This window comes from Talpa europaea (genome assembly GCF_964194135.1).
Source record: "Talpa europaea genome assembly, chromosome: 12".
Classification (NCBI taxonomy): domain Eukaryota; kingdom Metazoa; phylum Chordata; class Mammalia; order Eulipotyphla; family Talpidae; genus Talpa; species Talpa europaea.
This window is the reverse complement of record NC_140079.1, coordinates 30749958-30765761: the sequence shown is the minus strand read 5'-3', so window position 1 is coordinate 30765761 and position 15804 is coordinate 30749958. Positions and strand designations below refer to the sequence as shown.

The window sequence follows — 15804 nt, the reverse complement described above, 5'->3', positions numbered from 1 at the left end:
CATTCTGTCTCCATGGATTTGCCAATTCTAGATATTTCATGTAAGTGGAAATTACATATTGTTGAGACTTTTATGCACAGAAGCATATTCCACTATGGATAGATTATATATTTTCCCACCATAGTCCCTTCCATCCCTAGTTTAGTACTGTCTGCTAGTTCTTATACGAATTTTACTTTGTGAAATCATCAACTATGTAAATGTCATTGTGTTTGTAATTCTGACCCATTTTACTACACATAATTCCCTCAAACACCTTCCATTTTCCTGTAAATGACAACATTCACTGTGTAAATATACCACATCTTCTTAATTCATTTCTCTCTCAGCAGACATTCAGCTTTTTACCACATCCTAGTTATTGTTGCAATAAAAAATTGTAGAGCCTTTAATTTTTGAGTTGATGATTTCTTGTTCTTCAGATAGGTGCCCAAAAGTGTGATTGCTGGGTCAAAAAGTATTTGTGTTTTTTTTTTTTTAAAGTAAATCCAGATGGTTTTCTAAAACAGGTGCATCAGTTTACATTCTCACCAATAATGTGAAAGGATTTCTTTTTCTCTGAATCCTCTCCAGCATCTGTTGTTGGGAGTCTTTTTAATATGTTCTGTTCTCCGGTGTATGAGATGACATCTGATTGTGGTTTTGACTAGCATGTCCCTCATTAAAAGTGGTGATGGACATTCTCCCATATATTGTTGACCTGTGGATGTCTTTGGTGAATTGTCTATTCTCTTCTGCTTTCCATTAACTGGGTTCCTTGTTTTTTCATTGTTATATCAAATGTTATTTTATAATATCTTGGATATACAGTGCCTTGTTAGTTGTGTAATTTTCTCACATTCATTAGGATGTCTTTCATCTACTTCTAGTTTATTTTGCTGTGTAAAATCTCTTTAATATGAGTTAACCCCAACTGTTTATTTTTGCTTTTATTTCCTTTGCTGTAGAGGTCAAGCCCCCCAAAACATATTTATCACTGATATCATGAAAAGTATCATAATGTTTTCTTCTATATATCTTATTGCTCCTGATCTTATATGTAACTCTTTAATTTATTTTATGAATTTAAATTTATTTGAATTTATTTTATGGCCATGGAGTTAAAGATTGATCCAATTTTCATTCTTTTACTTGTGGTTATCCAGATGCATAAAATGCCACTACATTCATACACTGGGATTCATTTATCTATTCAGTTATTGATAAACAGGTTTTTTCTACTTTTTGTTTACTGTGAACATTCATGTACAACTTGTATGCACATGTGTTTTTATTTGTCTTGGGTATATATATACCCAGCTAAACTGCTGAGTCATATGGTTGCTCTCTCTTCAACCATCCAAGTAACTGCCACTGTGTCTCTTGTGATGGCTACACATCTCAGATTTCCATCAGCAATGTATGAGAATTCCGTTTTCTCCACATTCTCATCAACTCTTGTAATTCTCTATCTTTTTATTCTAACTGCCCTAGTGGGAGTGAAGTGGGATCTCACTGTAGTTTTGATTTGCTTTTCCTAATGAATAGCAGTGCTAAACTTCTTTTCATGTGCAAAACGTCAATTTATATATCTTTTGTTGGGAAAGTATTCAAATTTTTCTATCATTTTAATTGGATTTCTTGTCTTTATTATTGAGTTAAAAATTTTTATATAATTTGGATACTAGTCCCTTCTTGGACATATTTGCAAAAATATCCTTCTTTTCTGAAGTATTTCCTTTTTACCTTCTTGACAGTGCTCTTTGAAAAAAAAACTTGGCAATCATGTTTCTAGGCTTTGTTTTGGTTTAGTTTTGGCAGTCCCTTTGTTTTTTTTCTCTCTATTCTCCATATGAGTACAATCATCTGGTACATCATCTTGTCTTTCTCCCTCTGGCTAATTTCACTAAACATAATCCCCTCCAGATTGATCCATATTGTCACAAATGGCCAGGGTTCATCTATACACACACACACTCAATAGTATTCCATTGTGTATATATACTACATCATTTTGATCAAATCATCTGTCATTGGATACTTTGGTTATATATTTATACAAAATAAAGTATTATAATATTTTTTGATGAGGTCCATTTTATCTATTTTTTCTTCTGTTGCTTGTACGTTTGATATTATATATAAGAAATTTGCTTGATCCAAGGTCACAAAGCTGCAGGTCTATGTTTTCTTCTAAATTTTAGCTTTTACCTTTAGGTATGTTGATGCTTTTTATTTGAGTTAGTTTTTGTGTATGATGTGAAGGATCCAACTTTACTTTTGTTTTCCTCTGAATATCTGGTTATTTTAGCACTATTTTCTCAAAGACTGTTCTCTCATAGAATTGTTTTGGCACCTGTTGAAAATCAATTGACCATGAAAGTTTATACTTATTTCTCAGCTTTATTCCATTAATATATAGTCTGACCTGATGCAGATTTTTAATATGTTGAGAATGAAAGAAATAGTGTATATTCAGCATTTAATTCAGCCTCACAGTATAAATACCAGTTATTTTATTATTGCTTCTTCTGGCATTATAACACCATTCCCAGATGTCGCTTCTGTGGGGTAGTAATATTGCTAGAATATCATCAACTTACAGAATTTTAGACCAGAAGAGACTTGAGAATTCACAATCTAGCTTCTTCAACCAAAACAAATACAAGGCCATTGCCATCACTGCTGCTACTGTTATAGAGTAACCCCGATATTAAACGGGTTCCTGGCTGTGGGTCCTCACCTGCGCACTTTAAAGGGACTTATGAATACTCTACTACAGACACACACAAAAAGGTTAATAAAAGGTTTATTTACAAGAGGAAAGGAAATAAGGAAAATGTACAACTCAGGGAGAAAATAGGGAAATAAAGTCTTTAATGCGTCCTACCCGATCCGACGACCTGGAAACCCAAAGTCACTCTCAGAGCTGGCAGGACGCTGCGAGCTGGTGGAGAGCCCAAAATGGGGTCCCCCAAAGCCCACGTGTCTGCCTTTTGTATCCACCTGGCTGCTTAACCCCACCCTCAGGTCCCAGCCACCTTCCCTTTGGTGGTGATGGGATTTGGAGTTCCCAGTGCCTTTGGCTTTGACCTGGGGTGGGGGTGGAGTCCACAAAGCCTATATGGAATTAGCTTTGGGACATCCTTTTCCCCCTAACACTACCACCACACAGAGATATGTGTATGCAGATGTGTGTGTGTGCGCGCACACACTGAAGTCAGAGGGCCTAAGTGGTTTACAAAAGATCACACAGTTATGGGCGAAGCAAGATTAAAACCCACTTCTCCTGATCATTCATGTGCTACTTATTCACTATTTAAGTATATAAGATATGTCATGACCTGGCCTAGCATGCATGCCAAAATTCCCAGATTAGTCTTGTCTCTAGTTTATGAAATGAGTTCCCAATTTGAGATAAAAAAAAAATATATAATCATAAAAGGATAAAACATTGAGTACTCAAAAGTTTTTTTTTAATTTAAATTTTATTTTTATATTCCCCATACAATTACAAGCCCCTTATTTTGACCCCAATCCTTCCTTTCTCTGCCTCCCACCCCCCATAGAGTGTCTCTGGTTCATAGTTGTTTGTTGATCTTGATATTTTCTTTCTTATAGTTATTCTTTTTCCTGGTCCCTTATTTAAGTTTTCTAGATTCCTGCTATGGGTGAGACCATCCGGTATTTTTCTTTTTCTTTCTGGCTTATTGGCTAATATCAAGTGTAGTATTCAAAAGTTTTTAATAAATTATTTTTATAAATTAGTCTTGAGCATTTAAAATTCAGTGGTGGGAGGTCATTAGCAAAAACTTCTAAGGAAATAACATTAAAACCAAGCCCAGAAAGGGAAAAAAAAAGTAGGTAAGTAATAAAATGCAGAGTGTTTCAGGGATAAGAGAGGGCAAATGTCAAATCTCCAGGATGAAAAACACTTGACAGATTATAAAATACCCAGTTTAAAAATCTAACACTCATTAAAGGGGGAAAGAATGTTTTTACATGCCAGCCATTGTGTTGTATAATGGGAATGCAAGGATAAATATAGCAGTGCCCTTCCATGGAAAAGCTCAGTTCCAAAATAAATGGTATCATAAATAAGAATTCCTTGGACAAGAGAGAGCAGCCAAGGCATCATAAAGGAGCTCACATTTTGGGGCCTCCCTGGTGTTGCAAGGGGTTAAGATGCAGCCTATGAAGCTATCCACAGCCACTGCAGCATGAATTCGATCCACAGCCAGGAGTTACCCACATGGCACATCAGACCTCTCCTGACTCACCCACTGCTCCCCTCAGCAGTGTGTTTCAGTCAATCTGCCTGTTCTGTTCCCCACTCTGTCTCTGGTGAATCCTCTCACCCCCCCACACCTCTGGCCTGTACGCCAGTTCTTGTATGCATAAAATAAATAAATCTTTTAAAAAAAGGAGCTCAGATTTGAGTTGAGAGTGGAAGGATGAGCAGTTCATATGGCACAGAAGTGGGAAAATGTTTTTCAATCACAAGAAATAGTGTGTGGAAATGCACAGACATGAGTGAGTGATGTCACCCCAGGTAAATGGGAGGTCCCACTCATGAGAGAAGGGCTAGTAGTTAGGCCGTGACCAGATGGTGAGTGAGTTTGTGAATTCTGATAAGAAACTTGACTTCTTAGCCAGCTATCGGGATATTAAGCAGAAGCAAGCAATATAACAAGTAACTTTGGTAAGTATGTGAGTTATAAAATGGTAGAAGATTAAGAAATAAAGAGGCTTTTGTAATATTCCAAACAAGATAAGATGTGCTACTCAACTAAGCCAATGGTAGTGAGACTGAATGTTTAAGAGCAGATGACTGTCCTGGAAGGCTGAGGAGAGACTGCGCAAATGCTTCATGGATCCCAGAACCCAAGACACCTATGGCAATTTATGTCTCCCTCAAGATATTTGCTTTCAGTATGATAAAACATTATCTGACTCTCTTTTTGTGTGTCTATGTGTACATATACAGAGAGACAGATAATTTTTGTTTACATCTATCTATCTATATATATATTTATATTTGTAAGTTTAACTCTGTTTATTAGTCTATCCATCCATTCATCTATCTAAAATGACCACAACCTGTGGTTGTGCATTGAACAGCCTGCACAACTATGTGAAGGTCCAGTTGTAACTCCCGTAATCATTGATAAGAGAACCAAGTGCATGCTCTACTAGCAGAGGAGGGTTCCTCAGTGTCCATGGATGTGATTGAAAACACACTTTGTCACTCTGATCCTTTAGTTAGACTGTGGGATCTGTCATTTTCTTTGCATGATTTTAATAGTTCAGCAAGATTGTTACATATATTTTAGGTATTTATCTTTATTTTTATAGATAGATGATGAGTGGATGGATGAATGGATGGATGGATGGACGGATGGATGGATGGATGGATGGATGGATGGACAGACAGATGGACAGACAGACAGATACATCCATTTGCCACAAAATTAAAATTTGTCAAAGTATTTAAAATTATGATGACAATATATTGCCATGTTCAATTCAGATTTAAAATTAATAGTATTGAGTACTTCTCTTGACAAGCAACACTTTACCTAGGGAAATAAGTATGATCTAGACATGCCCCTCCCCTCAATGGTATGCAGTGTGCCAGGGAAGCCAATTGAAATAAAATGGTTTTGTTCAGTTGGTTAATACTGAAGGAAGAAGGTTTACAGGGAGGACATTACAAGCAAACAAAACAGCGTATGCAAAGGCTAATGGGTAAAAGTATTGTACCTGGAGAAATGATAACAAGGCTAAACCAAATAAATAGCATAGCAAAAGGAAAAGAATTCTGCCATATATTAATCCTATAAATTTTGGTAATTTACTTAACTCACTTCATACCTTAACAGTGAGATGTGTTCTGTTTACCTCAGAATTTTGAGGAATGTGGGAGATAATGCACGGACAAGCAGTTTGAAAACAATCGAGTTTCATATTTATAAGTGATACCTAATACATATTAGTAATAAGGATATCATAAAACAAAAAGAATTTTCTCTTCTCCCAATTCATTCTCTGTGACTCCTTTCTTACTAGCTAGCCACACCCTTAAAACTGCTTTCTGTCTTCCCTTGAGAAAATGACTGAGAACCCTGTGGATTTGTGGGAGATGATGGACAGCACTGCAGGGGGTGTGGGGAGGTGTTGTCGGTGCAAATATGTGGATGACCCTTTGCACATCCCTTCAGAAGGGCTCCTTCCAGTGAGTGACACTGAGCACTAAATATCCATGAAGTTTTAGAAATATCTCTTAATCTGGCCTCCCTGGTGGCACAGGGGTTAAGACACAGCACTATGAAGCAATTGGCAGCTACTGCAGCATGAGTTTGATGCCCAGTCAGGGAGCTACCCACATGGTGCAGCAGACCTCTCCTGTCTCACCCGCTGCTCCTCTCAGCAGTGTATTTCAATAGATCTGCCCATTCTGCTCCCCACTCTGTCTCTGGTAAATCCACTCACCCCACCACACCTCTGGCCTGTACCTCAGTACTTGTATGCATAAAAAAATCCTCTTTTAAAAAATTATCTTTTAATCTAGGAGCCCTCAAACTAAAACATAACATTTATGGAACCGATTTTTCTAAATTGGAGGTGGGGGTGGTGGGGTGGGACCTGTTGAGCTCCCTAGGCATCATAGCTGTCCTATAAATCATCCTCCACTAACCAGACTCTGCCTCCCTGCACTGTGTCACCCTTATAACTGGGAGGACTCTGGGGTGTAGAGAAAGAGAACTTCAGTTGGCCTTAACACATCCAGCTAAAGCAGGCATTATTCTGAGAATATTTTAGAAGGTGCACTGAAGTTGTTGCTTTATAAAAGTGGGAAAAGTATTGACATTTCTAAGCCCAGAACTATTTTTTAACAAGCTAGAAAATGCTGAAAAACAGGTAGTAGCGTTTTCTCAAGAGAATGCCCTGTAGTTAGAATGCACGGTGTTTTTTTCCCTGTGTGTATTTGGGTAAAATATGTGCACTAAAATTTCAGGCCAAATCCTAACGCAGAAATAATCCAAAATATGGCAGATTTATAAGTGAGGCAGTTTTTATTTATTTGCTAATGTGGATTCCCTTAAGAGCTCAAATGTTCTACATGTTACTTATGGCTTCTCCTTGAAAAGACTTACCTCTAAGGTCTCAGCAGCATAAAACTCCAGGCTGCATAGTTGTCTGAGTCAAGCATCAGCCGTAATTCTCCTTTGCCACAGACTTGAGGGTGGTTTGGAATCTACTAACACACTACCTGTTTGGTAATTAATAATTCATAATTAAACTGGCAGTATGAATAAATCAGCATAACTGCAGGTTTTGGAGCCTCCTCTCTCCATTATCCTCCCTTTTATTTCAAGAATCTGAAAGAAAAATGAGAAGGAAAGTTAAGGTATCAGAAATCCTCCATTAAAGGTTGTACCATTAATGGAGGCTTTACCTCCATTTATAGTTTTCAAAAAAAATCTATTTGGATTTTTCTTTCAAAAACTTTAATATGTACCCTTGCCAGCATGGCACTGAGGAAACAGATGTCTGGGATTCCATCCTTACCCTCAAGAACCTCACTCTCTACGTAGAGACACGTACACAGCCACCAGCATAAACAGTAAGATCATGCGGTGTGCTCAGTTCCTCCCCCGACCCCAGAGGAGGTTTGGATCAAATGCAGCAGGAGAGATGGGTGATTCTGCTCTCAGGATTTAGAAAACAGTTAGGAAAACCACAGAGGGGAGGTGACCTCTCAGGACCCTTGAGGATGAGTTGTGTCTTTTCAGGTAAGAAATGAAGTAAGGGGAAAACAAAGCTATCAAAGTGCTTAGGCTTTTTTTGTGCCCAAGGGACAGCAGGTTCCAGTGTCTGCAAGTGTCACGTCAGTGGGAATTGTGCCAGGAGATCAGGCTTGTCAGTGAGTTTGGAGATTACTGCAAAGGGCTGAGGTCACACAAAAGAGGTTGTGGATTAAGCTTGGTGGGCTGTGGTGAATTAAAATTGTAAGAGGGAAATAATTTAATTCATTATTGCTTGACTAGATCATTCTGGTCACATGGAGAGGGGAAGATGGGGGGATCCCAAATTGGAATGGAACCAGGTGGGAGGTCCCAGGCTGTTATAGTTGTCCGTGTGAAAACTGGTAGAAACTCAACTAAGACAATGGCAATGAGAAGAGTTGAGAAGGAATATAAGCATTTGCCACTGTTGAGCTTTGGGTGGAATTGAGAATCATACTCAGCAGCAGGGCATGATCAAGACCACAGATCCTGTCCACCTCTGCTTGTCAAGTGGACATGAACCTGACCCGTGACAGGATTATAGTTTATGGTGTAGGATGCTATTGTTGCTATTCCCATCCTCCTCCTCATCTTAGTAGCTGATATTCATTGAGTGCATCCTTTATAGCAGACACACTGCTAAATCCTTTATTTAAACCTCCTAACACAATGAGTTTAGCTACTGCTATCATCTGTATTCTACAGGTAAGGGGACTAAAGTGTGGGGAGGTAAAGGCAGTTTATGTTGCCGAAGATCTTTCAGTAAGTAAGGAGTTGAGCTCCAGAATGCTGGTCCTAACCATTAGGATATGGTGCTATTGAAAATGTATTTCATGATGCAATCATAGTATAATGATGGTAGCAGAGATAATATATTGTTGGAAAGAAAGCAAGTAATTCTGATTGGAGTATCAGAAAATTTTCACTGAACTTGAAAAGATATATTTTAAGAAAAGAGCAGGACTTGTTAGGTAACATGAAATAAAATAATTCTAGGAACAACTTTTGAAAACTCCAATAATTTTGAAAGGATATGGAATGCTCTGGAAATGATAACTGTGACTGGTTTTGTGAGCAAGTTATTGGAATGTCTGAACTGGGGGTTACTCATAGTTATCTCCCTAAGGTGCTTTCCCTGAAAGGAATACCCATGGGGCTACATGGGAACTCTTAGAAAATTTGGTATTCTCCCTTTGCTTTTTGCCTTTTAATCAGCAAGCAGTAATGCCCCTCTCCCTAGTTCCTCAACTTCCCCCCTCCCCATACACATACGTGCCTCCTGCTGCAAAATATATATATATATATATATATATATATATATATACACAATGCAGAGCTACTTCCACCTTGCGCACACTGTGAATGTGGTCTTAATGGTTGCATCCTGGGAAAATCCAGGAACATGAAATTATTTTTGAGAATTACATTCATCATGAAATATTGCTATGTGGGGCTGTCCTGGTGGTGCAAGGGGTTAAATCTCAGCACTCTGAAGCTATCTGCAGCCACTGCAGTATGACTTCTATCAATCCTAGCCACAGAGGTGACCTGCATGGCACAGCAGACCTCTCCTGTCTCGCCTGCTGCTCCCCTCAGCAGTGTATTTCAGTAGATCTGCCTGTTCTGCTCCCCACTCTGTCTCTGATGAATCCTCTCACCCCCCATACCTCTGGCCTACCTACAGCCTGGCTCATGCATGCATAAATAAATAAAATCTTAATAAATATATTGCTATGTGAGTATCTATAGGTTAGCATTTCTGTTTGAAGAATCTTTCTTACGCATTTCCTCCCCTCTCTGTTTCTTTGCAGTTCCTCCACAGATCATGAATATCTCCTCGGATGTAACTGTGAATGAGGGAAGCAGCGTTACTCTACTGTGTCTTGCTATTGGCCGACCTGAGCCAACCGTGACCTGGAGACACCTCTCAGTCAAGGGTAAGGCGTGTACTTGTAGGAAATGTTCCGATTCAGTCCATTCAAGACCTGGTCCTGATCTACAACAGATCTTCAGGAATCAGAAAATGGTGCTTTACTGTAACACAGTAACATAAAAGCAAATGGGTCATGTGTATCAGTCCCCGAATTGACAAAGGAGGGCTTTATAGAGAAAGTTGATGTATTATTTTCTTAGTCCTTTTTATGACTTAAGTAGATTTTATTTTGCCAATGATGAGAAAGAGGTGCCATAAGAATAACTTCTAAGAAATACTAATTTCTGAAGGTGTAGATGCTTGGGTCACATAGTGGTTTGTCCTTTCTTGAAGCATAGTGCATTAATGCTAAAATGTGCATTGAAAACTTTGGTTTTATTGTATATCCAGGAGCAAATAAGGGTCTCTTGCTCAGTTGGTTCTGGATAATTACCCAGAGTCACATCTGAGTTCTGTACATAAATAGCCCACTTTGAGTGGAAAAAGGGAAAGTGTACCTGACCATGTCAGTGTTGGGCATTCAGTGGCTGCAATTAAAATATTAGCTAAGATCATCTCAACTTCATAGGAAAAGATCCAAAAAGGTAGTGGGCTTTGTCCTTTTGAAACTGAAACTTACTCCAATTTGAACTAAAGCGATGGGCACAGAGTCATTTGATTTATTTTTAGTGTTACAAGAAACTATGATTAATTCCAGAAAATATACAAGAAACAAGAGCTCCCTCAGGCATTAGAAAATCTAAACATGAAACCAGTGAATAGGAAAATGTGTGCAATATGCTAGTGTGTGATGTAAATATAGTATAGATAGAGAGGAAAACTTGGGAATAAATCTTTGTAACCTTGAGATAGAAAAAAGTTTTGTTAGGACATCAAAAGTTATAACCATAAAAGGGAATATAATGATATATTTGCTTTATATTATTTTCCTATCATGGCCATAACAAAGTACTATGAACTGATGGCTTATAGTACAGAAAGATACGCTTCATATTTCTGGAGGTTGGAAGTCCATGATCAGGGTCTGGGCAGAGCCGGTTACTTCTGAGAGATATGAGGGGGTATCTGGTCCATGCCTCTCCCCCAAGTGCTATGTTTTGCCTGCAGTCTTTGTTGGTTTGTAGATGAATCACAGTGATCTCTGCCTTCATTTTCACATGACCTTCTCCCTGTGTGCATCTCTCTGTTAGTTTTTCCCTGTTTTTAAGTCACCAAACATATTCGATTAGAGTCCAAACTAATGACCTCATCTTAATTTGATTATGCCTCTAAAGACCCTGTTTCCAAATAAGGTCACATTCTGAAGCATTGGTGGGGAGAGGTGGTAGGACTTCAAAGTATATTGAGAGGTGGGGGGAATGAAATCCAATCTATAATAGTCTTCATCAAAATTAAAAACACCATTGCAATCTTCAATTTCACTTAATCTAATGAAAAGACAAGCCACAAACTAAAGAAAATATTTGGCATAGATGTGTCATGTATAACATTCACTACATGCATACATGCAAAAAATTTACATCTGAAGATATATGAAGAATTCTTACAACACAATTGTAATAACAATTTCAAAATGAACCAAAAAACCAAAATAAACCAGCAAACAACCCACAAAATAAGAAAAACAAATGGAAAAGGAGCTCCAGAATATATGATCAACGTTTTATCATAGGAATGGAAATTAAATTGCATTGAGAAATACTACTCAACTATACGTACGACCAAAACACACACATACACACAAGCCCTGACAATATCAATACTGGTGAGAATGTGCAGCAACTGAAATTCTTAGACATTAAATTTGGGACTATATAACAGGGTACAAGCACCATTTTAAAAAGTTTGACAGTTTGTTAGGTCTATGCTTAACTTAGGACCTAGCAATCCCATCCCTGAGTATTTACTAAAAATAAATGAAAATGTATATCCACAAATATGCACTGTATATATATGTTCCCCGTTATTTCACTTTTAATAGCCTCAAACTAGAAATAACCCCAATAAACATTAGCAGGTAACAGATAATTGTGGTATATTCAAGCAAATCACAACTTGTCAACATTAAAAGGAAAGATAAACCATTGGCATAGGAACTAAATGCATGAATCTCAAAAAAATATGCTGAGTAAAAGAAATGAGAGGCAACATGTTTTGGTTCATTTTGAAATGGGTTATTAGAATTCATGTTTAAGTTATCAAAACTAACCAAACCACTGTAAAAATAGATGCATTTTGTATGTAAATTAAATCTCAATAAAATTTGAAAACAAAATGGAAATTTAGAAAGTAATGACCTGAAATTTTCTAATTTAGAACATCAATTATGTGAGTGCACTTAGCAAATAAGAGTCTGATTTTGTTACTAGAAGCGTTATTTAAGTTTTCACTATTTCATTTCCTCAGTGTAAATTGAGACTACATATGTCAGAGGATGCCTTGTTCTAACAAAAGATAATGCCAATGTAGTCACTGAAAATTCTCTGTATAAAGACCTCAGATATCGAAAGGTAAAATGTCAGTGTGTGATGTGGTGTGATGGTGTGGTGTGAGTAACATACATTTTGAGGGGTGTGATCCTGTGACATGGAACCATATGATCATTGTAAACCTGTGTTAATTCAATAAAAAACACAATAATATTAAATATACATTATGTGAATCATAAGGCTCAGCTTCAATACAAACACAGCTATAGTTTGTGTTCCCCAAAGACAAAAAACCCCATGGGAATTTTGCTTGAAGTTAAGGAGAATTTTGGATTTACATTATATGCAAAAATGTGTCTAACCACCAGACCAATTTCTATGTATTTGGTAAAGTCAGACATCTTTATAAATGCTTAAAAATCCCAAAATGCATTTATTTGGTCTTAAATACATACTTCTCGAAGCCTGGAAATCTTTTTTTAAAAGGCATTTTGACTTTGTGTAAGTGTTTTGAAGCAATTCTTTATAATAGTATACTGGTAAGATTTCTCTCAAAATAACAGAGATCCATCCATATTCCCAACCTTTTGTATAATGTAATAGTTGCAATTCAAGCTCAAAAAGCCCATAAAATCCTAAACTTAAATTATCCCTCTCCCCTTTAAATCTTCAGGCTGTGTTCTGCTTTCAAGTGCCTTTTGTTTTTTCATAGTCCTGGCCTTCCCTTTGCTGTCTTTCATGTCCCCTATTGTCCTTTCTCTCCCTCCCTCCTCTGCCCTCCCAATGACATTTAAACATTTAAACTCAAAGCATTGTTTCCCAAGCTTGAAAAGCATTAGAACATGGAGAGACTGTGAGTTTAGAATTTGCATCTGCAGGGTAACTACCGATATTTATTTTAGAAGGATATTCCTTCTTACTTGGAGTTAAGGAGGCTTTGGACAGTTTTTTTTTTTTAAAGGTTTAAAAGAACAGGCAATAAAAAATCAACATCAAACAACATTTATAGAACAATTTACCAGTTAGTAAATTAAAGAATGAGAAATAAAAGTTGCAATGACATTTCCTTTGAAACTTCAGTAGGATTATTTTGGAGAATTTAGTAGACTGGACACCTGTGTTCCCAAAATGTTACTGCAATATTTGAAATCAACCATTTGGATTTGGGAACTTATAGAACAAGAATGAGTAAGCAAACTTTCATATGGAAAAAATGAATAGATTATTAAAGATTAAGAATATTGTTAACATGACAGATCAAGCTTAAAATGACAGACAATGTGCAAGCACATTGCACCACTCCCTAGAAATTTATCGAGATGAGGAAGAGTCAGTAAGTCCACTATTGCACCAGGGAATAATAATGATAAGCTTTTGTAGATGAGAAACTATGAAGAATCTCTGAATTATAAAATTCACATAGATGTAATGCAGGGGGAAAATACAGTTCAAAATATACAGGAATATGATCTATACTGAAATAACAGTTGAAAATGGGAGGTTTTAGATCGTGGCACTAATCAGTGTTTAAAACTGATTGAGGTTGAGGGTAGAGAAGGGATGGGGACCTGGGTGGCATCTGTCAATATCATGGTGTAAATGCTGTCACCATCACCACTGTTCTGGGGTCCCCTTTGAACAAACTTTGTTTTTTAAGTTCATTTTCTTTTTAAAAAAATGAACAAAAATCCAAAATAAGTCCCTGTTTTGAAAGTAAGTGAAAGTTTTAAAAAAACTCTTTGAGGTTCCAGAATAGATCTGGACTCCCTAGCATCTCTCTGTAGACTGGATGTGCAGCTGTAGATCTCCTGACTTCCAGTTTCCTTTACAGTGTCGACAGATGTGCCAAGATTCCCCCAAATTGAGCCCTTCCTAGAGGACATCTGTCTCACTTCCAAGGAAAACAGAGATTTCATAGGATCATGATTATTAAGTATTTTGAAAATCTCAAAGAAATGTGCTAGGTAAACATACATTCTGGGAGTTTTGTAATTGGCATGCAAACCACTGAGCTTTTGACCACGTATTTACTCTTTAGCTATAGATGTATGATGTTATACTTTTTTTTTCAATACCAGATAATGAATTTTTTTTTAAAGATGTGTATTCATGCAATTTTGCTAAAGAATTTAACATGTGTTTAACTACCTTCACACACATAGAAATCTGTACTGAGTGACCTGCAAAAATCATCCACCAAAAAGATTGGGAAGGTCCAAAAACAGGAGGGCAAAATGGATTGGCAAATAGTCTGTGTGTTTGGAGTATGTTGTGAAACAGGTGGCTTCCAAGAATGCTTTTATTTTCCCTCCTGAAGGACAGGAGGAGGTGCACTGGGGCAGTGTCCATGGGAAGACACTGAGTGGGATGTGAGCGGGAGAGGCAGAAAATATGGGCTGTCATGTTCTAAGGAGGGCTGTCTCTCCCCCTTAAGATGCTGTAGTCATCCACAGTAATGCTTGCACACCTGGCCCTATTTCCAAAGACATATTTGGAAAGGCCAGATGTTTGGGGAAAAATAATAAAGACTTCTTTTCTGTTTCCTCTCCATGGAGATTTTAAGATGACAGCTATTCACCTGTGAGTGAGTTGTTCCTACAGTCTACTCATATACAGTAATACCTCAGGGAGCAGGTGAATGAAGTGAATTTTCCGGGTAACCGAAGTTGACTCCTTTACGCATTGGTTTGAGTCATTTTTTTAAAAGATTTATTTATTTATTTATTTACAAGAACTGGGGTAGAGGCCAGAAGTGTGGAGGGTGAGAGTCTTCACCAGAGACAGAGTGGGGAGCAGAACAGGCAGATTGACTGAAATACATTGCTGAGGGGAGCAGCGGGTGAGTCAGGAAAGGTCTGCTGCACCATGTAGGTAGCTCCCTGGCCGTCTGGGGATCAAACTCGTGCTGCAATGGCTGCGGAGAGCTTCATAGGTTGCGTCTTAACTCCTTGTGCCACCAGGGAGGCCCCGGTTTGAGTCATTTTTGATGGAAGCATTTAAAAAATGTATTACATTTTCCTGTTTCCTTGAGCATGGGGGATGTCATTAAGCCTCATGTTTTTAATACAACATCAACAGCATACATGTCAACTGTTTGTATATCAGCATTTGGAGACTGGGGGTAATTAGGAATATGACCTTAAAATACTGTTTAAGTTCTTTTGGCTGCTTTTTAATAACCACTTTCTAGCAGCCACATTTCTTCCAATAATCTACTTCTAATTTGTCATGAACAAGGATCTGTATAACCAAGTAGATTAGTCCTGAATCAGAATCTAGCAGGGGAGAGAATTTTCTTTGAGGAAATAAGATCATCATGAATGTGATAAATGGCACTAAGGGTAGCTGTCAGAAGGAAAATAATATTTGGCTTTGTTCTAGTTATGAGATTGCTAGATGAGTGAATTCTGTGTAAACAGAGAGAGCTAATAGCAGCAAATCATTATCCGTGGTTCTTATCTGATCAACTTGTTCTTTCTATCATGTCTTCACTGCACTGGGAGGTTAGGAAGGATGCAGACCCAAGACTGTCTCTACTGCAACCCCTACATTTCATGCTAGAAATGCCTGAGAAGAAAATCTTAAAAGAAATTACCAAGCCCTTGCATTCCAAATAATAATAATAAAAAACACTAACCTGCATCCATGAGCAGTGTATACATTTCCTTTGGCT

At 37.6% G+C, this 15804-nt stretch overlaps 1 protein-coding gene across 4 annotated transcripts in view; it reads left to right on the top strand.

Annotated features, from left to right (window-relative positions):
* Positions 1-15804, top strand: part of OPCML (opioid binding protein/cell adhesion molecule like) — a gene marked incomplete at both ends in the record, with an annotated part of 1073109 nt that overhangs the window by 955104 nt on the left and 102201 nt on the right. For all 4 annotated transcript variants that reach the window (XM_084251353.1, XM_084251352.1, XM_084251351.1 and 1 more), the window contains one exon: positions 9581-9706. In XM_084251353.1, the coding sequence (XP_084107479.1) occupies positions 9581-9706 (126 nt within the window). The remainder of the gene's footprint in view (positions 1-9580; positions 9707-15804) is intronic.